This window comes from Oryctolagus cuniculus, chromosome 15, assembly GCF_051225735.1.
Source record: "Oryctolagus cuniculus isolate XC-2025 breed Fujian yellow rabbit chromosome 15, ASM5122573v1, whole genome shotgun sequence".
Classification (NCBI taxonomy): domain Eukaryota; kingdom Metazoa; phylum Chordata; class Mammalia; order Lagomorpha; family Leporidae; genus Oryctolagus; species Oryctolagus cuniculus.
In genome coordinates, this window is record NC_142881.1 from 51,922,800 (window position 1) to 51,948,630 (window position 25,831).

Genomic DNA, 25,831 nt, shown 5'->3' on the forward strand with positions numbered 1-25,831 from the left:
AAGGAAGGCCTTCCAAATCCACGTTTCATTTTAGAACTGAGGACACCCCCCGCCGGGGAGATGACAAGTGACAACACCAAGGTAAGAACGGCCTGGGTCACCATGGGGCCCAACACTGCTGGGTCCCCCCCTCCCCTGGCACATGCAGAGGACCTTGAAAGGAGGATTTGGGACAAATTACACTTCGGTCTGGGGACCTCTCCCCGTTGCCAGCAGTACTTGGGAGCTGCAGAGTAGGGGGCAGCCGATGGAAGGAAAATAAGGCCAGCTTTGGGTGTCTAAGAGACAGTGCTGGCGAACAGACAAGAACAAGGAAGCATAGGTTGAAAACGCATGTGCATCTCAGCTTGTTCTTAGCACCTGTTAGTAGTAACCAGTTATCCATCAGTCTACTGCCACCCCTGCAACCAGGGCTCCCTCAGTGCAAAAAACACCTGGGTTTTGCTGTCCCAACTTGCTCTGCTCATTTACTTCCATGACACAGACAGGACAGGAGGCCCCAAACCAGCAGCTTGGCATTCTGGGTGGTTCACAGGGATCTATGACCTTTAGCCTAACAAAACATGGACTTTCTCCTTTTTCTTCAGTTTTTTTAAAAACATCACTTTCTGCATTGCTGATGAGCTCTCACTGACATTATACGGAAAATAAATGAGAAGAAATTATATTAAGTCACTTAGGGTTTGTTTTTTAATTTCAGAGAGACAGACACACACACACACACAAACACAGAGACAGACAGACAGCACACTCCTATCCGCTGGTTCATCCCCAAAATTCCCCATGGAATGGCTGAGCCAAGCTGAAGCCAGGAACTTAACTCAGACTCTTATGTAGATGGCAAGGAATGGAGCTACGTGAGCCATCCCCTGCTGTCTCCCAGGGTGTGCATTAGCAGGAAGCAGGAAATGGAATGCCCACCTAGTCCCACATTCTATGTATCTGAAACCAAAGTATACATTAGTTCTGCCAATTCAGATTTTCAGTGTCTATATTGCCTGGTCATCATGCTGATAGTGTACGTTAAGTTTAAGTTTAGAAGGTAATAAGTTGAGGTTCTTGTTTGAAATAGAAACATCAGACCAGAGATACACTGCTTTTCCTAAGTTCATCTCAATTTGCAATGTTCTCCCCATCTCCTTCCTGAAATACCTGGCCACTTTTTAAATCTGGTGTTCATGCAACAGGGATCTTCCTTATCCACTACCTAATACCTAATTCCCATGTTAATCCAAGCCCCTTCTGATTGACATTATTCTGCAAGCACTGAGCACCAATGGATACGGCTGACTTGTAGAATATTTATTTCAAAGGCTGCTTTGTTACTAAGTCAATTCAATGGGCTGTCAAATTACTTATTCTTCAGCAGCCCTATTTCTCATTGCAGGTTAATTAATGTCAGACCAACAGTTGTTACTATCGTCCCAAGATAAATGCAGAACAACTTCATGGAGAAACGTACCTATAAAAATACAGCTGGATCGCCTCAATTCACAGCCAGTCCTACCTGTGTTTTCCCAGCAGGCAAAACCAGACCACCACCACCAACGAATCCGAAAAAGCAAGGGGCAGCCGAGGACATATTTCTTTCTTCCTGTGCCATTTTCTCCTTTAAAGACTATGATGGTGGGTGGAGATAGGGGAAAGGAATGGTGGGCAAGACACATTCCATATTGGAAGGGTTGGTTTCATATACAGCTCTTCTCCCAATCCCAGCTTCCTGTTAGTGTGCACCCTGAGAGGTAGCTGGGTGGTTGGCTCAAGTTTGTTGGGTTCCTACCACCCACATGGATGACCTGATTGGGTTCCTGGCACCTAGCTTTGTTTAAAAAAAAAAAAAAGACAAATCAAAGCAAGGCAAAACAGAGGCCTAATGAGAACCTGAACCTACCTAACTCTTCTGCTCAGCTATGGATTCTGAAAAGCTTTAGCAGACATTTTCCATCTACTTCACCATCATCAATTATGGGAAAATATCTCTGAACTCTGAACATCTGACTTAAAAAATAAATTTTGGAAGGCAATGCATTACAACTATGACATTGACTAATTCAGGTATAATCAAGAGAAAGACAAGCCCATGATACAAAGGTTATCAAACTAATGTAACACAGATACCAGGTCTATTACAACGCATAGTGAAAAGCACTTAAATGATGATATAAAGCAGACGCCAAATGTTTAAAGAAATAGCAGAACACACTAAGACAGGGGTGGGGAACATCCAGCCTGCAGGCCAGGTAAGGCTGTGATATCATTTGGTCTGGCACAGGTGGGTTCAAAATTCAGCAAATCCATAGCAGGCTAATTTTTAAGTTCATTTTCTATGGGCTGTGAATGACATTACAAATATCCAAATGGCCCTTTGCTTTGCTCTGACCCACGTTAGCCAAACTCTTACTTGGTCAAATTTTTTAATAGAGGAAAATCCATGTATGCTGGACACGAACAGGGCGACTCTCAAAAGCTGCCAGGTTAGGCTATGTCTGGAGGTCATTCATAAGCTCAGCCCCACCCCCTTCTCTTTATTATGTAATACCACGGATGTTCAAGTGTTTAAAGTGCTGTCCTTGAAATACCTCTGAATCATGTGGGAGAATATGCGTACAATATTCAGGAAATGACTGAACCAGGTTTAGTTTTGTTTCTGCTCCATAGCAGAGACCATAAAAGGTCTTATTCTCAGTGCCCCCTGCTAGCCCATACAGCCAGCTGCGTAAACCCAGCTTTTCCATATGCACTGGGAGGAAGCAACAGGATTCAGGAAGGGGCTATTAAAACAGATCACAAGCAACAGTTGAGAACCACGCGCAGTGGTCCTTGCTCCAGGGCACAGCCCTCACAAATGAAAGCAGAGGGCAGCAACATGGTCGGCACTGGCCGTGGCCAGGCCCTGCTCAGCCTCGGCAGTCCCCCTCCTCCACGGGAAGACATCCGACCCCTACCCTCCAGAAAACATTCTTCCAAAGCAATCAAGCAGCCAATCTGCGTTCCAGGTGAATTAGGACAGGTGCTCCCAGACCACAGAGCCGAGTGTCCATTTGGTTCATCAAACTGCAACTGTTTTCAGAATTGAGAACAAGTTCTAGGTCACCATCATGACTCACGCAATGCTGAGCACAAGGACGAGCCAACAGAGGACGTCTGTCAGTGAAGGGCAAGGAAAAGGCGGGGGAGGATGGCGTCTTTCAAGTCTAGGAAGCTAAATTACCACTCAAAGTCAACATCCATGTATATCAGAAACCTAGTAAAGAAGGGAAAGAAGAAAGCACTATACAGCAAGGTAATATGGCCGTCCTTTGGAAACTATTACTGAAAATGTATGTTCCTACCTTTGCTTCTCCCACCTGTTTTTTAAAATGAATAGCTACTATTTATATAATAAGAAAATTCAAGCCATTTAATCTTTAACAGTTGAGAGCTGAGATTCAGCACGGTGGTTAAGACTCTGCTTGGGACATTTGCATTCAGAACTGTACTGCCTGAATTTCAAATACAGTGCTGTTCCCAATTCCAGCTTCCTGCCGATGTGCACCCTGGGAGGCAGCAGGTTACTGTGTAAATGCTTGGGTTCCTGCCACCCAGTGGGAACACCGGATTGATTTCTAGGCCCCTAGTTTCAGTGTGTCCCAGGCCCAACTGTTGCAAGCATTTGGGGACTGGATCAGTGGATGGAAGATCTCTCTCTGCCTTTCCAATAAAATGAACAAACAAAAACAAACTAAAAACACTGACAGCTTCCTAATACCATGACTGCATGTTCACTGACAGTACTGCCTTCACAGAGTGTCCTCTACTCTGAGGACACAGGACAGTGAAGCCTCAGCTTTCATGGGGAGGACTGAGACGTACCCGGAAAGCCTACAGATAGTGAACCTTCTTGATTGCAGACCTCATCTTCCTTCTCAAAAACTAGCTTCCTATAAAAATTAGATCTGTTCTCTGAAACTGACATAAATTCAGGACAATGGTAGTATCTCATTATTAACATGTGGAAATGACAGTAGTTCATAGTTTATGAAGAAGTTTCCTGCAACAGACACATATTTAACAACCCAGACTGATAGGGTTTCTGGACTTACATTTCCATCACTCTGACACCAACACCAACAGTATACAGATTTGCATATGGGGCTCATCATTCTAGGGGATTCTTGTGCCAAATATTAAAGTGTGCGGTGTACAGTCTTTTACTCCAGCAAAGCTCAGTGAGGAAGTAGCTGGGAAAGAAACAACCTCTGCAACTATGGCAAGCACACTAGCACAGCAGCAGCTACCCTCAGCCCGTTATCTCGAAGGAGCTCCTTTAAGAAAATACTGGGGGGCCCAGCGCTGTGGAGCAGGGGTTAAGGCCCTGGCCTTATGGGCCCATCCCTTATGGGCACCGGTTCTAGTCCCGGCTGCTCCTCTTCCAATCCAGCTCTCTGCTGTGGCCTGAGAAAGCAGCGGAAGAAGGCCCAAGTCCTTGGGCCCCTGCACCCATGTGGGAGACCTGGAAGAAGCTCCTGGCTTCAGATCGGCACAGCTCTGGCCTTTGCAGCCATCTGGGGAGTGAACCATCAGACGGAAGACCTCTTTCTCTGCCTCTCCTCTCTGTGTAACTCTTCAAATAAATAAATAAATCTTTAAAAAAAAATACTGGGAAACTTCTCTTGATAGGCTCCATCCAAATGCAGGTTTCCTTAAGGAAAATCAGCTGCTTCTGGCCATCACCATGTGTATTCCACTTCCATTTACTTGGCCATTCATTCATTTGCCACGTGTGTTCAGTTAGGAAGAAGGGTAGGGCAAAGCACCTTAGGAATCAGATGTCAGCTCTCATTCATCATGGCAGCAGCTATGATTTCTAGAGAGCTTACTAGAGAAGACTCACCAGGGGCCAGCGCCGCGGCTCACTAGGCTAATCCTCTGCCTTGCGGCACTGGCACACCGGGTTCTAGTCCTGGTCAGGGCGCCAGATTCTGTCCCGGTTGCCCCTCTTCCAGGCCAGCTCTCTGCTGTGGCCAGGGAGTGCAGTGGAGGATGGCCCAAGTACTTGGGTCCTGCACCCCATGGGAGACCAGGAGAAGCACCTGGCTCCTGCCTTTGGATCAGCGCGGTGCGACGGCCGCAGTGCGCCGGCCACGGCGGCCATTGGAGGGTGAATTAACGGCAAAGGAAGACCTTTCTCTCTGTCTCTCTCACTGTCCACTCTGCCTGTCAAAAAAAAAAAAAAAAAAAAAAAGACTCACCAGGGATACAGTGGTACAGTCAACATTGTCCCTCGCTTCCTTTACCTTGTGGGAAACTTCCAGGAAATAAACAATTAATCCGCATACCACGTGTTGCTAAGAGGACTGAATGACATGCAAATACTTCATAGAGCAGACACCTGACTAGATGAAGGTGACGTCAGTGAAGCCTAACCGGCAATGGGACAGGGAGAACAGGAAGTGTCGGAGGCAGGAGACGTCCTCGAAGACCTAGAGCCACTGAACCAGGCGGCTCAGCAGAGTCCGGTTTTCAAACTGCAGGCCATGACCCGTTACCAGATTGTGAAATCAGTTTAGACTGGTATGACCTGCATTCTTGTGAAGATGAAACAGAAATTCAGTGCAAAGCCTAAGTATTATTTCATGAAACTCACTGTAGTCTTACATACAGTTACATAATGACCACAGCACTACGTGACCAACTGAATTCATTGCCTGCTGTGTGGTTAACATTTAACAATACTGTATCACAGGGATGAAAAAAAAAACCCACTATCCACTGAGTGTGAAAAGCATGACAAAGATTAACATTCTCCCCAAACCTGCAAGTTAGGTATTATGCCTGCCTAACAATCAGGCCACACAGCTTATTAGAGATGGAAGGGAGATTTGAACCCAGACAAGATTCCCTAAGCAACATGGGCCGAGATGTCATCACAAACGGACACAAGTGAAATTACCAAGCCAACTCCAAATCCAACCTTCACAAGTGCCTCAGTGCTTTGGGAGACGGGGAAACGTCTCAGCTGAGAGAGTATACCCCAAATTCTAGAAATAACTGAGAAAGTGACTAAACCAATCACAGGAAGAGAAAGAGCATGGCGGCTGGTACACAGTAGGCAATCATATTCATCATGTGAGTGTTAGCTGAATGAGATGACTAACGCTCCACTAATTTTTCCACTATTACTCTATAGTGCTACCCAATAACAGTCAAGGGTCTGGTTCATGTGCTGAATGGCCACTTCTTTCTTATAATATTCTGAGCTAAGTGCACACAAGGCTCTTACATCTACTGAGCTGAGCTTCACTTAATAATAAATACACTGTAAATGTTTGGCGCAGTGGTTTGGATCCCACTTGGGATACCCCATCCCATGTTGGAATACTTGGGTTCGAATCCTGGCTCTACTTCCTATTTCAACGTCCTGCTAATGCACAATGCATACACTGGGAAGCAGCAGGTTCAAGTAATTGTATTCCTGCCATCCATGTGGGATGTCCAGATTAAGTTCCAGGCTCTCGGTTTCGATCTGGCCCAGACCAGCTATTGTGAGCATTTGGAAGAATTAATCAGGAAATCGAAGACCTCTTTCTGTCTGTCATTTGTGTGTATGTGTGTGTGTGTGTCTGTGTATGTGTGCGCATGTACATGTGACATGTGTGCATAAGTGCTAATGCATGCTTTTCAATGCTAGACAAAGAAAATCTTCCCTAGGTAGAAAAAAACATTATTTGGATCAAGATTTGCTGATACGAAGAGCAAATTACAAGTTCTGTTTTAACCATCACCTAGGAAAATGTGAACACCAAATAAGAGACTCACAGTGATCCCATGTTTGAATAAAAAACCTTTCCTGACATTTTAAAGGCAGTGGTCTCCAGTGTTCATTTAAAAAGGGCCTAATCACACTAAAGGCAAATTGATGACTACTCAGTTTATTAGACCAATACCGTGTGCTGCAGAGACTTCTCCATTTTGCATTGCTTTGAACAGCCCATTTTACCTCTGCTTATATATTCATTGTCTTTAGTGTTAAGCATGTAGAATGCTAAATGAATGCCATAAAGATAACATAACCTATCACAAGCTACAGTACACTGTCTGGCCGGAAAGCAGCACTGAGTTCCCTGAAGTATAAAAGGAAGATAATGCTGCCTCTATTCCTGCAAAGGCAAAGACCAGGTCTCACTGGGTCTAGGGAGTGAACACCAGGTCAGGAACCAGGGGCCACACCTGCCACTCAGTGCCATCTCTCCCTGCACCTGCACTTCTGAGAAAGGAGCATGAGCAGGTCTGGGCCACTTACAGACCAAACTGGCCTTTCACAGAGAAGCGAGTCCCACCAAGCCTCTTCCTCTTCTGCAGGAGTTCTAAGAGGGAGAGGAAGCAGAACTAGGGGCTGGTAGGCCAAACTCTGGGAACTCAGCTGATGTCCCTGCCCCTGGGTTTCCTGTGAGCCCCCCACTGCCTCATGTCCCCACCAGGTGTGAGGACAAAGGCCACCTTTCAGTTCTAGGATTCTATGAGTTCACAAGCTTAAAACACCAACAGGACCATTCACAGCCCAGGGGCCTTCACAGTCAGGCTGTTACCATTCCCCACTGCACAAATGAAAGGATTCAGAGTCTGGCTCCAAGAGAAGAATAAATGCTAATTAAAACGTCCATGTCAGAGGCCTGACTCCCGCGTGAGGTAAACTTACGATGTGAGAGCCTTCTGGCATCTGAGTTAACTGGGACTTTCTAGAAAGGTGTGCAAGTTTCAGTCTGAAACCCAGGGAAATTCTGCTTTACAGAGAACAGGGAGGTGCCCTGTACAACTGAAGCCACACCTTCAGACACACGCACTAGGGCCAACCCAGACCCCCACTGAATGCCTTCTAATCACCCTTCTGTAAGCTTAAACCACTAAATGTGAAATGCAGGTAGATTGAAAATTGCATTTTGTACCATTCTGAACAGTGTTAGCAGGGATCCAGCAAAGCAACACCTAGATATAAGCCCAGGAAAAATGAAAACACACATCCACATAAAAAATAGCACAAGGTCGGGGGCCAATGCTGTGGTATAGCAGGTTAAGCCTCCACTTGCAGCACTGGCATCCCATATGGGTGCTGGTTCAAAGTCTGGCTGCTCCAGTTCCAATCGAGCTCCCTGCTAATGTGCTGGGGAAAGCAGCAGAAAATGGCCCAAGTGCTTGGGCCCCTACATTCACGTGGGAGACCTGGAAGAATTTCCTGGCTCCTAGCTTCAGTCTGGCCCAGCACCAGCCATTGCAGCTGCTTGGGGATTGAACCAGTGGATGGAAGATCTCTCTGTCTCTCCCTCTCCCTTTCTCTGTAACTCTTTGAATGAAAATAAATGTGAAAAAAATTAGTATACAAATGTACATAGCAGCATTATTCATAATAACCAAAAGGTAGAAACAACTCAAATGCTGAATAAATAAGATGTGGTTTAGCCATATTATTTGTCCAGGAAAAGGAAAGAAAAATGGATATATGTTATATATGTGTACTGTGCCATGTGAAAGCAGCTTTATTCTAACTGAAAGAAGCAGTCACAAAAAACTGCACATTCGATGATCCTACTTACATAAAAGGTCTAGAATAGACAGATAGACACCCAGAAAGTAGAGCAGAGTTTGCTTAATGGAGAGCAGGGGAAGACTGGCAGGTGAAGATTACAGGTTGCCTTTTAAGGTCATGAAATTTTCTAAGTTGATTGTGGTGATGGTTGCACAACTCTGAATATAAGAAAAAAAAAACAAATTGTACATCTTAAAGGGTGAATTGCATGGTATATAAATTATGTCTCAATAGAGCTGTTAAAAAATAAATTGGCTAAAATATTAAGCAGAGGAAACAATCTGGCTCCTTTTGAGTAGCTGGCCAGGCCCTGAACACTACCCTGTGCTGCCCGTTAAACAGCAACCAACCACTCTACAGTCCCAGGCCCAAACCCTATTCCCACTGTTCTTATAGTCACTTCTAATATCTTTTAAAACATTTTAACATCAGAAGAGCAAAGACACATACTACATATATATCACTATACTGCACGGTATAAAGTAAATCTTTGCTCTTCTAACAAAAATATACAGGACAAATTTAATACCGACTTTAACATACAGGAGAGAATGCAGATAATCCTAAGAGATGACCACAAGAGCCGGTCAGAACACATCCATGGAAAGTCAGAAGAAACTGCTCTCCTCCTGTAGGTAAAGAAATATTCCCTCTCAATATCAACTAAAAGTATTTGTGGTTTAATAAAGGCAGAGTAAACTCTCCAACATTTAACCATCCTGGGCATACCCAAAAAAAGGGGGATGCAATTTTTTATGATGGTAGAGTTCTCCATTTTAATTAAAATATGGGGTTGACGTCCTGGATCTGAGACTTGCAAAGGGCTTCCAAAACTTCATAGAATATGGAATCAAAAGATAAGTTCACTCTGGTATAAAAAAAAATTTCAAATCCATGCATAGCTTTTCTCATAATATTTTCCATGAACTTTACAAAGACTTGTATTTCTAGCATATGTCCTTGCAGAACACATATTCCATTATGAAAATCCTTCTAACTGCCAAGGTCTGGAGTGAGTCCACAAGTCTACAGCGTTATTAACTTGGTGAACACGTGACCTTGGACCCCAGTCTCAAAGTCTTGAAAAGGGCTGGAGATGGTGAGGCTGTGGTTCTTGCCCACAGGCCTTAGGATCAAACTGCCCTCCTCTCTCTCATGCTAGACCACTATCTCCACCTTGTGGCCATAGCTAAAAACCTGGGAGTCTGAACAAACCCAACAAGCTCTTTAAGATATTGACAAGCACCATCTTGATGTCCAAAACCAAGCAAAGTCCTCCCAACACCAACTTCCATGAGGATTCCAGGGGGTCATTTGGTTAGCACTCGATTAACAGGTACCAATAACAAGCTTGTACTTGGTGCATCAGGGACTTCCGCAAGAATCTTGAAGGCTTTAATTTGAATTGAACTGGAGTCATTGGCTATCCTGGGAATTAAACAGATGACCTTCAGAACAAAATGTTTTTGAAGCTGGTGTGTGTCGGGGGAGGAGGTTCTTCCATATTTAGACTTAGCTAAATTTGGAAGGTAAATAGGAAGAAGAGATTACTCTGGCTAATGTGCAAAGGTGCCAACCCTTGAAAACCTGAAGTTTTTTTTCAGACAGTACCCATTGTCTTGGAACACCCAATAACATTTTGATACCTCTGTTGTAGGTAGATGCAAGCATAACACACACACACACACACACACACACCAGTCAGTATTAGTTCAAAACAAATCCCAGCTTCTCAAACCTCACATTCCCAGAACTAAATTTAAGGACAAACACTAGGACTAGAAGGTCCTGAGAGGAACTGACAGTGAGAACAAATCCTTAACTGTTGAGACAGATCAGAAAACTCTGCATTAAAGCTTGGCCAAACCGTCATGTCAGTCAGGACCTAACATACAAAGAGTTTCACCAACCTCTACACGGAAACCCAGACACACACACATTTTGGGCGGCTTCTTGTAATTTGGTGAAAGCAAAACTCTGGGAGCCCAGAGTGGGAACTGAGGCATCAGGGAACACTGAGGCCAGGCTAACAGGTGCTTGAGTCCGACACACTCCCTTGCGTGGAGCGTCAGAGGCCGTCACAGCTCTGTCTGACAAAGGAGGAACCAGTCTGGATCCCCAAGGCAAGCACTAGTGCCCATGCCGATGTCTCTGGGACAGAGGCTAAGGGACTGTATGCTATTACTTCCCTCCTGTCGCACCTAAGTCTGCCATTCCTGATCTTGGCCTTTCCTGCTGTGTTTACAAATGGAGAACTTGGGCCCAGAGACACTGATGAAGTTAATTCAAAGTCCTGCAACCAATCAGTGACAGCCCCAAGTGAGTTACCAAGTCTACGACTCCATATCTCTATCAACAAGTTGAGCTGGCAGAAGACAGCATTCACATAAAGTTCAAGTAATTCCAAGAAAAATGTAATGGTTCGTTCTGAGGAACTCTGCAGAGGAAAGTTCCACAGGTCCACAGCTACACCGCGTCAGGAACGTTCATACCAACTCTCCTGTGGTTAAAAACCTTCTTCCCCCTTTGCTTTGTAAAACGGAACCTGACATTTCCTGCTATAAATCAGGACATCGGAACACAGCCCCTGAAACTTAATTATTGCAGTTAAAAAAGAGGGAGGACGGCGACGTGAGAGAGAATGGGCAGGGACTACTGAACTCTGCCAATGCCGACTCCTGAATGTGGAGAAAAGACTGAAAACCTTTTCCCCTCGTGCTGCTCAGCGTTTGCAACAACAAGGGAGTAAGCGGAAGATAAAGGACAGAAGAGCTACGGATGCTTACCTGCTCTAACGTAAGTTGCTTGGAAATGGTGTCGTTCTCCAGTTTTTTAATTTTCTTCATCAGTTTGTTGACCTGAAACTCCTGCTCCTGCTCGAGATGCTGTTCCAGTTCGGCTTTCTCATGCTGCAACTGGAAAATGCAAAACACACACATGGAACTCCAGCGACTCCAAAGTCAAGGCAACACTGGCTCCAGCGGCTGAGGACACTGGGCACGAGGCGCCATCACGAAGTTATACTGCCTCACACGTCCACACGGGTACCCAGGAACCTGCTCCTTACTATTCCAAAGTCACAGAGTATCAAACCATAGGTGAACAGATTCCCAGTGTAAAAGCCAGGAATGGGGTCCCAGCAGGGAGGAACCAGGAGGCCGGGGAACAAGGCAGGGAAGGACACTTACTTTTCAACATGTACCCTTTGGTGCCTTTTAAGCTGCATAACCGCAGGCATAAAAATAATTTCACGAACAGAAAGTTCACAGCGTCAGCTTTTGTGAAACCAACTACAATTCCCTCACATTTGCATCACGGGTATATAGAGAGAAGAGATGGTCACAGTCACAAAGTCCATCGAGTGCATCACTCACTACTTTCCCCCTGGACAAGCAAGCAGGCTTTGGCAAAAATCAGTGCAGTTATCTTCCCATAGGAGACTGTGCACCACACCTCCCACATCCTCCTGCAGCCAAGGGGAAAGCTCTTGTTTATGCAATTAGAAGACAAGCCTATGTGTCTTCCCAAGTTGTTGTTCTTTTTTTATTACTTCAACCTTCAAAACCAAAAGGAAATAAAAGAAGTCCAGTGGACATGGCAACCTGGGGTTCTCATTAGTAACCATAGTTTTTACTCTAAACTGATGGGTTTTGTTGATACATAGCAAGAGTTGGCCCAAAGAGAAAGTTTAGTAAAATGATGAGGTATAAAGGTTTTGAGTTTTTTTTTTTTTTTTTTTTTTTGGGCCCCAAATAACACTGCTTGCTAATTCTACCCTGAAAACTGTTTCTGTGGGCGGACACTGTGCATAAGGGACTTCATGTGCATCAAGGCACAGGATGCCCTCCCTTGCATTTAAGACAAAATGGGCTCTATACAGCTGCTGAGCCCCACCCCGGTGTCCTCCTACTGTGTCCCTGAGCAAACCTAAGAGAGCCGCAGCAGACTCCTCCACCCCTACCTCACCCCCCTCCCCCGCCCCAGCACCTGGTGCACCCTTGGCCTTGGCCCAGTCAAATGGTTAAACACAGAAACCAGTGAACTGTGTGAGCACTGCTTGGGGATGCCACGTCCACTATGTGCAATGAACTACTGGGAAAGCTCAGTCAGGCCTAATCAACCTCTAAATGGCCACACCTAACTGTGACCACATAGATACAATTCCCAGAAAGCACATGGTCACTTGGGGGGAGGGGCTTAGATCTGACAGCATCTTCCAACACTGGAAATGTTGACTATAAACAGATGCTGTTTTCCAACTGTTTTTGATGTGCAACTCCAAAAAAAAAAAAAAAGCTTGTCAACCTTGGAGGGACCCAGAAAAAAAAAAAAAAAAAAAAACAGATGTGAGGAGGTGCTTACAGTGACAAGTCTATATTTAGCTAGCTCTTTAAAGCTCAACTCCTGCAAGACCAAGCAGCAAATCAAAGAACGGACAGGAAAGAGAAGAGTTCCCTGCATTCCGGACACAAAGAATCCAACAGAGCAAATGTATCACACATGAGGAAAACATGTAGACCCTCACTTACCACTTTTATTTAGGAGGCACCTGCTGTGTGTCTTCTGCCTGCAGGTACCATGCCAGTGGTAGGGGAAATCTGTTGCATTGTCTTTGTATTTAAACGGTTTATGAACACTAAGCCTGAACGATATCTACTGGTTTTAGAGCAACCATCAAAGTTGAGTCTTAAAACCTTGACACCATTTGCACAAGATTATTTGTACACAGTAGCTATACATGTTTTTGATGACTCATTTTTATTAGTGAGAACCTTCCTCCTATCTTTGCTGTGTTATGATGCCTCTGCCAGTGGTAACTTAAAAGAATAAAGGATGCAATCCAACACTGAAAATATCTCTTGCCCACCAAGCAGGGGTTGCCACAGGACATTAATGGGGGAAAAGGCTTGCATTGATTTGCAAGAGAATACTGCTATCTAGACCAGATGGCCTAACATTGTCAATATTAAGTACTAGGTACTTCTTCTAAGGCTACAGATTGCACCAATAATAAAGGTTATACCAGCTCTCAATTTTAGGAAGCTTTTTCCTCTTAAGAAGGAAAAACTGATGACACTTGTCATTATCAGAATGCAGCTAAGGTCCCGTGGGTTACACTACTTCACTTGGAAAATACCAAGCTGTCGGCGTTCTAACACTTTGCTAAGAATTCACAGTTTTCATCAGGCCTAAAAGAGAGAGCTGAAACAAGCTCTGTGGCCTGCTTTGTTCTGCCATCTCTCAGGTCACACGCAATTTAGAAGCAGGGCATGGAGTTTCTGAACAGCAAACTAGAAGCAGAAAACACGGGTCTCCCTTAGAACAAAGAAACAACCAATGAGACAGACAGACAGACAGTCAGTCAAGATGGGAGTTGAGATGAGGAAGGGGAACATTGCAAGGCAGGACCTCAAGGAATTCATCAGCATGGACTGCCTCATATGGTCTGCCTGAGGAACACTGATAAAATGTGGTAAAGAAACAGCACAGAAATCCAAGCAACCCGGCCCCAACAGGGCAGGACCCAATACCCTGAACCAAGCCATACTCTATTCACGAACCCTAAATGGAAGCCTGGCGTAGGCCAACCTAAGACAAACCAGGAGAATAAATGCCAGTTTGGACCCTAATGTCCATCTTTAATATGGTCAATTTTCTCTAAGTACACTTTTAGAAAGTCAACCTCAAAATGATGAAGTTTTATAACCCTTATTTGTGAAATACATTTTTAGCACTAATAAAGAACAAAAAATCCTATGGAATCAGAATCACATTCTATCACATGATTCCTCAGCAGGCCACATTTTCAATGTAACTGGAGTTATATAAATAAGTCTGTTCCTTGGGGTTCAACAAAGAAAAAGATAATGTTTTTGTTGAAAAATATTTAATTAGCTATATTCAGCCATTCCACAATGTATGAGGATTTAAGGAGAATGTGTCTTATACAAAAACTATGCTTAGGGGGCCGGCGCCGTGGTGCAGTAGGTTAATCCTCCACCTGTGGTGCCGGCATCCCATATGGGCGCCAGTTCTAGTCCTGGCTGCTCCTCTTCCAATCCAGCTCTCTGCTATGGCCTGGGATAGCAGAAGATGGCCCAAATCCTCGGGCCTCTGCACCCATGTGGGAGACGTGGAAGAAGCTCCTGGCTTCTGGCTCCGGATCGGCACTGCTCGAGCTGTTGTGTCCATTTAGGGGGTGAACCAATGGAAGGAAGACCTTTCTCTCTGTCTCTCCCTCTCACACTCTGTAACTCTACCTTTCAGATAAATAAATACAATCTTAACAAAACAAAACTATGCTTAGGCTTTAAAAGCTAATTTATTAATTACATTAATTAATTAATTTCATTCGCTGTGAATTTTTAAAAATAACTTATATATAATATATATATATACTTCAAAACATGTTACACAATGTACACAATTGTATCTGTCAATTAAAAATATGTCTGTAACTACAGTCAGCCCTCTATACTCAGTGGTTCTGTATGAATGGATTCAATCAACTGCAGGTCAAAAATAGTTGGGGGGGAAGATCTGTCTGTACTGAATATATACAGGTGTTTTTCCTTGTCATTATTCCCTAAACAACATAGTATAACAACATGGCATTTACACTGTATTAAGTATAAGTCATCTTGAGATGACAAAGTATATGAGAGGACATGTATGTAGGTTACATGCAAACACTACACCATTTTATACAAGGGCATGAGCATTCAAGGATTTTAGTATCCAGAGGGGTTCCTGGAACCAATCCCTTGTTGGATACCAAAAGACAAGTGTATAAATAGAAAAGTCATAAGCAAAGATAATAATTAGAAAGAAGTGCAATTTTAAATTCCCTATTTAAGCATTTTCTTATTTTGTCCACTGATGGTATAGGTAACCCCAAGTGAATTTTCAACCCAGCGAATAAGCACAGATGTAGCATTAATTTGATCTCCAGCAGGCCAGCCTAACCATCATTCAATTATCAATAATTGTTGTCCTCATAACTTACAGAGGCTTTCTGGAACCACTTCAGTGAGCCAGGCCTCTTCTATAAGTGATTCAAGAACTCTGTACTGAAGGACTTAGTCTTAGCAAAATTCTCTCTAGCCGGTGGAGGCAGCGGAAGTCACTCACATGGGAGAACCACCTCCCACAGCCACCACAGGTACCCAGGAAGGCTGCCTGCAAAGCCAGCCCTCCCACCCAAAATGAGGCAGGTTTGCCAGATCCCAAACCATGCCCAGTGTCAGTCTGCAGTTCTGGGTTTGCTCTCAATCCAGCCCTTGCTGCACGAGGCAAGTCTGCAGTCACTCACAGGGTGCAGCTCTCTGGAGGCCACAGTGCCCTTGCCTCTGCTTTACTAGCCAACACTAATAGTTCTCTGCGTACAATCCACAATCCTGCAACCAACATCCTTGGTTTAATGACAGCTACAAAGGACTACAGCAGCCTGCGCAAGACGTCAGTCCACCAAAGGACAACAAAAACACTAAGGTGCTAGATTATCAAAAACAGGCTACTACGAAGAGCCTTGAAATAAAGTTCAAAAATATCTCTCGGAACACTGAGAGTCTCTCAAGAATCAACGCTTCAGCTGTTCCACCGAGCAGCCGGTGCAGAAATGCAGACTCCCACCTCTAACTCAGCACATCTCTGCTAAGTGCATCTTGGGCCCACACTTCTTCCCACCTCCTCCCTTCTGTTACTGGCACCGTTCTTCTTCCTCAACACCTCTCATCGCCTCAGTTATCAAATCACATTAAGTCAGCCTCCACAACAGCTGTCAAAGATCGCCTCCTCTGTGTGGGTTCAGGGTCCCACTCTGCTTGAGTTCTTTGGTTGTTTTTCACAGGGTTACTGCCAAAGCCTCCTAATGGACTTCCCAGATCCAAGGGAGGTCATCCCAGTGCTACAATGTTCTGCTCAAAACCCTCCACTGTGTCCCCAGCATGAACAGATGCGTCTAAGCTCACTGGCATCGTACTCAAGTCCTTCCAAGATCCAGGCCCTATGCAAGATCCCAAGTTTGCTCCCGCTATTCCCACTGACGGCAGTCCACGGTTTGTGAATATCAATGTCTTCAAATTGCAGACACTGGACAAAGACCATGTGGGTCTCTACAAGGGTTTGGCAGCAACAGCGGTTAATGGGACATACAGACCATAACCTGCCAGTCACACCAGATCACTCTAAACAGAAAACAGGGGTATTCATTCAGCCCCCAAACCCCTGCTCAGCCTGTGCCTGTGCCCAGAGGGTTGGGATCCCTCTCTGCAACTTCCTGAAACTGGGGGATGGTTCCCCAGACTTCCAGTGTGCCTTCCCACATGCCCTCAGCATCATGCACCCTCCTCCTCCCTGAAGCTCTGACAAGCACACTGTTCACATGCATTTTAATGTCTACTCCACATTTTTCCTCCTTCTTCCACCTGGTACTTCAAAAAGCAGCGGACACCGCAGGGCACTCACTTTGCTTCAAGCACTTTATACAGAGTGAAGTGCTTAATCCCCTTACCTCTGCAGTAGATACTACCATGACTGAATTTTGCAAAGAGTGAAATCACATCTCAGGTTAAGCGACCTGTCTCAAGTCTCACAGCTAAGGAGGTCTCGGGCTTCAAAGACTTTGTCCTCACCCCTGAGCAACTGGGTACACACTCACGCTTCCAGGACCACAGCCCCATGAAGGGCAGTGACCAGTTCTCACTCGGTTCTCCTGAGGGCACCTGGGAAACCTTATGTATGCAAATACTGTTTGGATGGCAACATCCTCACTTCCGGCAGACTGCTGGGCTTAGATAAAGCCACAGAATGAGCAAAACAAGCAGGTAAGAAGCTGACTGTTTCGATGAAGAAGTTATAACACCCAGGATGAAGGTGTTAAGAGATGCTGCAGAATGAGTACAGAGTATCATCAAAAGGTATTGTACCCTGTAGTCCTCTCAGGAGACATCACCCCATCGAGAAATGGAATACCACCAGCTCCTCCAAAGCCCTGGATGTCTCTTGCTGAGCATACAACATACTCAAATTCCCAAAAGGTCATCAATATCCTGACTTTTTTTTTTTTTTTTTGACAGTCAGAGTTAGACAGTGAGAGAGAGAGAGAGAGAGAGAAAGGTCTTCCTTCCGTTGGTTCACCCCCAAAATGGCCGCTACGGCCAGCGCGCTGCACCGATCCAAAGCCAGGAGCCAGGTGTTTCCTCCTGGTCTCCCATGCAGGTGCATGGCCCAAGCACCTGGGCCATCCTCCACTGCCCTCCCTGGCCACAGCAGAGAGCTGGACTGGAAGAGGAGCAACCAGGACAGAACCGGCGCCCCAACCGGGACTAGAACCCGGTGTGCCGGCGCTGCAGGTAGAGGATTAGCCTAGTGAGCCGTGGCACTGGCCAATATCCTGATTCTTATGGTATTCACTTCCCTGCATATTTTTATTTCCTATAATTTTTTTATTGTCTATGCATTTATTTCTAAACATTAGTTTTGCAGATTTTTTTAAAAATAGTTTCTTCCACTAAATGAACTTGTGATGAACGTCATTCACACGTTACTGAGTCTAACCGTGGTTTGTATTTGTACTGCCTCTATCCCACTGGATGGGTGAAGCACAATCAATCCTCTTGTACTGGGAAGCATTTCGGGCATTACTAGTTTTTGATGATCATCAATAGCACAAAGACCATTCTTGTACACATCTGGTGCACTCACGCATGGAACAGGGTACAGGACCAGGAGTGGAACTCCAGGACCAGGAGTTAATAACTTAATTAGGTAAGGCCAAATTCCGTCCCAAATAGTTCTAACAATTTCTGTTCTCCACCAGCAGTGCAGAATTCATTAGCAGTACTTGCTGTGGTTTAAGTCACCTTTTCTGAATACTAATGAGGCTGGGTACTTTCTCACTTGTTTGTTTGGTCATTTGGCCACGCACTTTTGTGAAGACTCTGCTCAAGTCTTTTGCCATTTTTCTTCCTGGTCTTTTCTTCTGTTTGTTCCTGATCTGTAGCTCTGTGTTGGTTATATGCCTTGCCTTGTCTTTACATTCTTAGCCTATGCTTTGTTGTTCTTCCCTAAGTATACCCTCCTGGCGGAAGAATTTCCAGAGTGACATGGGAATGACAACACGCCCAGATTTTTATGTCTAGCCCAGACTTGTCTATTTAGAGTCAAAACCTCTGTCCAGCTGTTTTCTCCATTTGCAAATCTAAACATCTCATGTGAACTTTCTCCTCTTCTCATTGCAACCTCCTCTATTGCTGTCTTTCCCACCTTAGATGGTGTCAACTTTGTTCTGCCAGACACTGAGACCCAAACCTCTGAATCTTCATGGTTCTCATTTTTTTATACCCCATTTTTAATTCATCCATAAATTCTATAGGCTATTTCTTCTAAATACACCCAGAATTCAGTGGTCACTGTGTTTAACTCTGCTCTACATTCTATGGGCGTTCCCAAGGAGAGCACTAGTCCAGGTCCTAAGAATGGTTCCCCAGGTGCTACATGACCTGCACACCAGCTAGCAAACCCCCAAACCCATTACCTCCCAATTTCATCACTTCCTCCTCTCTCCCCACAACCTCAATGCAACCATGCTGGCCTCTCCGTTGGTCCCCAACATAAGACGCACAACCCGACCTTAAGGCCTAAGACCTCTCTGGCTGCAACATTCTTCTCTAAGAAATTCACCTGACTAGCTGCTGCTGCTTCTGCAAAGTTTTGCTCAAGGAGCAGCATTTATCAATTTCCCCCTATCATTCTGTATTCTATATTTTCCTACAGAACATAATACCTCTTGGTTTAGATAAGATCATTATATTTTCACGTTTAACTAAATGGCTGCTGTTATACAAATGCACAATTATTTTTATCTGAAAAATTCTGAGTTCCAATTATTTACAGATTGAGATTTTCTACTTAACCACAAATAGCTGACACTCTCAGTTCCTTGCAATCCTTCTATCTTTCACCTTTTTCTTGCCTCTCTGCATAACGGCAAGAAATCCTGAACAAGGATCAATCTAGGTGGATGTAGCAGGCATCCTTGTCTTATTCTTGATTTTAAAGGGCAAACTACTAACTTGTCCTAATTAGACACAGTGTTTCAGTAGGCCTTTTGTAGATACTTTTTTTCTTTTCTTTTTTTTTTTTTTTACAGGCAGAGTGGACAGTGAGAGAGAGACAGAGAGAAAGGTCTTCCTTTGCCATTGGTTCACCCTCCAATGGCCACCACGGCCTGCGTGCTGCAGCCAGTGTACTGCGCTGATTCAAAGGGAGGAGCCAGGTGCTTCTCCTGGTCTCCCATGCGGGTGCAGGACCCAAGCACCTGGGCCATCCTCCACTGCACTCCCTGGCCACAGCAGAGAGCTGGCCTGGAAGAGGGGCAACCGGAAAAGAATCTAGCACCCCGACTGGGACCAAAGCCCGGTGTGCCGGCGCCGCTAGGCAGAGGATTAGCCTATTGAGCCGCAGCGCCGGCCTGCAGATACTCTTGATCAAGCTTAAAATACTCTATTCTTGGTTCACTAAGATTTTATCATGACTTATTACATTGAATTTTAAATCCTTTTTCTTCATCTGTTGATGTGATCATCATCTTTTTATCCTGTGGATGTGTCCTATCACTTCCTCATTTTTCCACTGTTAAGCTAACCTTGTGTTCGTCCCTTACATAAACCCAACATGCTACAGTATATTATGCTGTAATACACTGCTGGTTTGACTTTTCTTTGATTCAGACTATGTGCTCATGATTGTGATTGTACTGTATTGTCTTTTTTGAGCATCAAGCATTAGTTATCTTTAAAATACCCATTCTTCTTCCCTTTTACTGTTTATGAAATACTGGGATTTATGTCATCCTTAAATGTTTGGTCTAACTCTCATTAAGTCATCTGAATCTGGAATTCATTTTTTATGAAGGCTATTGGTCACTGATTCTTTAATATTTAAAAAACATTCTTTAATATTTAAAAAATTTTGGGGGCCGGCACTGTGGCATAACTGGTAAGGCTGCCGCCTGTAGTGCCAGCATCCCATATGGGCACCGGTTCTAGTCCCGGCTGCTCCACTTCTGATCCAGCTCTCTGCTATGGCCTGGGACAGCAGTAGAAGATGGCCCAAGTCCTTGGGCCCTTGCACCCATGTGCAAGAAGCAGCTCCTGGCTCCTGGCTTTGGATTGGCGCAGCTCTGGCCACTGCAGCCAACTGGGGAGTGAACCAACAGATGGAAGACCTTTCTCTCTGTGTAACTCTAACTTTCAAATAAATAAATAAATCTTTAAGAAAAAAAAAAAGATGCTCTGGGGTTGGTGCTATAGCACAGTGGGTAAAGCCACGGCCTGTGACACTAGCATCCCTTAAGTGGGGCAGTTCAAGTCCCGGCTGCTCCACTTCTGATCCAACGCCCTGCTAATGTGTCTGGGGAAAGCAGCCGAAGATGGTCCAAGTACTTGGGCCCCTGCCACACTTGTGGGAGGCCTGGATGGAGTTCCAGGCTCCTGGCTTCAGCCACTGTGGCCATTTGCGGAGTGAACCAGTGGATGAAAGACCTCGATCGCACTCTCTACCTTTCAAATCAATTAACAAATCTTAAAAAAAAAAAAAAAAAAAAAAAAGAAATGCTTCAGGAAAGTCCTTCAGCCTCTGAAGTCTACCTGTTGCACTGAAAACCCATTCTGTAAAAGCCTGGGATTTCTTCTGAGGAACCCAGTGCCCTGGCACCAAGGAATGCATTCTGAGCTGAGACACCACTAGAAATTATAAATGCAAGTCCTCATCTTTCTTACCCACTTCTCACCTCGGTAATGAGCGAAGAGTAAAAAGGAAGGTACAGACAGCAGCAGGATAGACCTGTATTGTAAGCTAATGACTGGGGGGGAAGGGCAGATTTCAAATTGTTTCAAATGAAAAGGAAACCAGCCCAACAACTGTTAACTATGAAGCTTTTGAAATACTTAACAAGTGTTTCGGGGCGGGGGGGGGGGTGTCCTTAATCAGGACACTGTCCCATGCGGCTCCTAACTCCAGCTTCCTGCTAATGCAGACCCTGGGAGGCGGTGGAGAAGACTCAATAGCTCGGGTACCTGCCACCCACGGGATACCTGGTTTGAGTTTCCAAATCCCAGCTTCGGCCCCAGCCCAGGCTTGGCCTTTGTGAGCATTTGGGGAGTGAACCAGGGGACGAGGGCTCTAGCTCAAGAAAACATAAATAAAAGTGCTTCTAGTGATGGCCAAAGTCCATCTGCAGTACAGCCAGGAGAACAAGATCCATCTTTCCAACCGGAAGTAGCAATGTGCCCCACATGGTCTGCTGAACAAAGCGACCTCTCACCCTGGCTTCACCTACTCATTCTTTATTTTCCTTCTACCTTTATTTCCCCTGCTACATGTTTTTTCTCACATGTCAAAGAACTCAGCAATGGTAAGCTGCTGCTTTTACACTCTTCTGGAATCTGTGCTAGCACATCAAACCTAGCCATGATGTTAGCACCCGTCCACGAGCTCACATACACTCACACGCCCACACGTGCTTTAAAAGAAACTAGGCAGTTTCTTAAGCCTGAAGAACCACTTCAAGTTGATTCTATTTTCTAATCAGACACAAACTAGGCTGTGCTGAGTGGTGTCGGGCCTGCTGCTAGCAGGAGAGCTCGGGCTACCCCAGGGTGCACTGGGGGCTGCAGCGTTCCACACGAAGGAAAACAGCCGGGCAGCTTCCCGCAGGTGCACTGTGAAGGCAGCGCCTAAGCCCCTTGCTCCACAGAAAGAAACGAAGATCAGGCGCAGATAATCTGGAAAGAAAACAGGAATTCAGTCCCAACCGTTCTGAAAGCTACCATGGGACAGCATTTTTTTTCCCCCATCAGTACAAACAGGCCTGAAAAGCCACAAAGCTGGAGGGCCACACACCTAGCCAACTTTATGACAAGTGTGTAGCTGTGTGAATTAGCGCCATGGCTGCCTGAACCACGGTGCCCCCGAAATGAACGAAGCCGAGTTCCACACACTGTGCATCACCCTGCCATGTGATTTTGCTGCCTGCACACACTCGTCGCCTTTCCAAATTGGTGACTTGGGAAACCTGGGGGGAGAAGCAGCCTCACCTCTTGGTGAATGTGCTCGCAAACAGGGAAGTGGGAATCCAAACTCACTTCTGAGGCCTGCAGGCCCGCCATGCGGCTCAGACACCCCAGTTCTGGGCTTAGGGAAGCGTAAGCTCTAGTGGAAAAAAAAAAAAACAGATCCTCCAAGATGGACCTGAAAGAAGAACTGAGGGGAGGAGCCAGCAGCCCTCCCTCTGCAAGGAAGAACAGGTAGACGGGGACTTGGCGGTTCTTCCTCCTGGTTTCACCCCCTGCAAGGCAGATGGGAGAAGGCTGCTGCCGAATGTCACCCTTTGGAACTGCTCAGCCACAGAGTGATTCGTTCACAGCAGCTGTGGCAGAGGCTCTGCCCAACCCTTCCTTCCTTTCCTCCATACGTCTTCTCTATTCATGCTAGGAAAACGACATTCTATCCTCAGGAGGCATTCTATCCTCAGGAATGAAGTCATTAACAAAAAGTAGCCGTGCCACTTACAAAGAGATCCAGGAGAGTACTTCAAAAAGCTCATGTAAATGGAATTGAAAGATAAGGTGACTTTGGTGCCTACAGTCTCAAATTTCATGCGATGTTGTTGATACATGTTTTCTGAGATCTTTGTGAAGATCCTTCTTATTTCTGATCATCAGTCATTATGTGTCTCCCTATGAGGACATGGGTATAACAATTTGGAAGTGGGGGGAGGAATATGGTTATCATCTTAGAAATGCACCTATGAAATCTGTTCTATTTTAATACAAATTAGAAAAATTACCATCAACTATAGTGGCATTATTGCAAATGTAAATCAGAATTGCAATACTACCCACTTACTTGTTATTTTAAGGTTGAATTAGATGGAAAAACTTGAGAAATATGAAATACCCTTCACTCCTCTTACCCCACTTTTGTTCTTGCATTCAAAAAAAAAAAAAAAAGGTAAAGTGTTCATTAACTTTGGCTTCAGTGGTCGTTGAGAAGAGAACAGTCAACAAGTTGAGCAGGCTCCTCAAACAGTGGGCAGTAAACCTAATCCATCCAGTTTGCAAAAAAGCAGGTGGCAAAATTCACAACTGCTTAAAAACCATCAACCACAGCAACAACATGTCTTTCTACTTGGTATCAGTGATCTGCGGTTAACTGCTTTATGACAGAAGGCCAGAGCAGTGAACCACACAAAGAATAGCAAGACAGTTAAGCTAATCATTAAAGCAGCTCGATTATACTGGCTCTTAATGAGATGGGCAGTACAGAATCTTCTATTACCTGTCTATGAACCTGACTCTGCAAGGGGATTCGGTGCATCACTGCCCACGACAAAGATGCACCTGGACAGCAGGACTTAAAGCCCTCATGCTCAGAGGAGCAGACGACGTGTCCGAAGCTAAGGACAAAACAAGCATGAGCGCTTTAAAGTTTCCTTTTTTAAGAAATATCTTCTAGTTCCAAAGGGAATGCAAATACTGCCTTTAGAAAATTAGAAGAGGTACTAAGAAAACTTTAATAACCTGTAAGCTCGGGGCCGGCACTGTGGCACAGTGGGTTAAAGCCCTGGCCGGCAGTACTGGCATCCCATATGGGCGCCGGTTCTAGTCCTGGCTGCTCCACTTCTGATCCAGCTCTCTGCTATGGCCTGGGAAAGCAGTAGAAGACGGCCCAAGTCCTTGGGCCCCTGCACCCACATGGGAGACCCGGAAGAGGCTCATGGCTCCCGCCTTTGGATCAGCGCTGCTCTGGCTGTTGCAGCCATCTGGGGAATGAACCAGTGGAAGGAAGACCTCTCTCTCTCTGACTCTCTGCAACTTTATCTTTCAAATAAATAAAATAAATCTTTTAAAAAAATAACCTGTAAGCTCAGCACTCAAGCATACATGATACTAACATTTGGTCAGCTTTTGACTGTACATGTGATATATTAATTTCTGATGATGTGTTTGGTTACAAAGCATTTCTTGTAAATTTAAATGACAAACAATGACTAAACTGCAACTTCTTTTCAAGGCACTCTGGAGCTTCTGCTGGACTTTCCAAAAGTAATAGAGGACTCTTTTTAAGACAATTTCTCACCACTGAATTAGTCAATCACAGGGTCTGGATCCAGAGAGACATAGATTTTCAGACAAGTGTTTTCACAAAATGAAGATGTAATTTCCTGTTTGTCTATTGGGTCGCCACAAAAGCAAGAGAGAAAAGTACAGGCTCTCTTCTGTGTTTGGTTTTGTTTGTTGGGGTGCAGGTTAACTGACTGGAAGTGTCTACCTCCCAAACCTGATCTTCCTATAAGGTTCGTGGATGACTTCTCCATACCTAAGTAAACTAGACTCCATTTTCAAAGGTATTATTGGATACCAGTTTGGCCATGCCAGCCAGGAAGACAGAAGGCTCCTCTACAGCAATATTCCCGTTTTGTTTTCAGGATCAAAGAATCCCTTTGAAATGCACATAAAAGCACCGAGCAAACACTATCAGAGATAACAGCTAAAGCAGGATGATGAAACAAATCTGTCCTATAAATAGCCTCTCTGTGGCCTTTGGGTGAAAAACACTCACAGTCCCTGGTCAACAGGTCAATTCACCCATTTGTCCTTTGGTGACACTTGCAGAATTGGTTTCTCTTAGCAGGCTTTTCATAGTAAGGTCCTATCCAGAAGCAAACATCCTGGAAAGCCATACTAAAGTAATTACACCTCTGGAAAAGTCTACTGGTATCAATTACTCTAAAAATCTTCCGGATGGAGAGCAGTACTTCCAAGCTGGGTGGCAGAAAATGTGGGTATTCAGCAAAGGACTCATTGAAACCATTAGGGAAATATGTACCGGGAGTCTGGGGAATGAGCAGACAGGACTTCACAGGGCAGACGTGAGATCACCTGCGCCGCGACCAACAGAGGGCGGGCTTGTGCACGCTAATTACAAAGTGAGCATGCCACGGCACCTGGTGTGTGAAGCAACAGGTCACCTGCCATGCTGCAGAACAGATACAGCCTGAGAAGTTGTCAAGGATCTCAACCTCAGAGTACCTACCTCCTGCCCAAGAGCCAGAGGAAGCGAATGAGGCATTGCTGTCAACATGGTTACAGGGTTTCAGTTTGGGAAAGTTCTGGAGATGGATGGGGGTGATGGTTATCCAACAATGTGAATACACTTAAATGGTACTGAATTGCATGCTCAGAAATGGTTACAAGCTTAAAA

At 45.0% G+C, this 25,831-nt stretch overlaps 1 protein-coding gene across 1 annotated transcript in view; it reads right to left on the bottom strand.

The window, feature by feature from the left end:
* CCDC6 (coiled-coil domain containing 6) overlaps window positions 1-25,831 on the bottom strand; it is a 142,772-nt gene that overhangs the window by 62,048 nt on the left and 54,893 nt on the right. Inside the window, exon 3 of the mRNA XM_002718475.6 lies at window positions 11,350-11,478. Within this exon, the coding sequence (XP_002718521.3) occupies window positions 11,350-11,478 (129 nt within the window). The remainder of the gene's footprint in view (window positions 1-11,349; window positions 11,479-25,831) is intronic.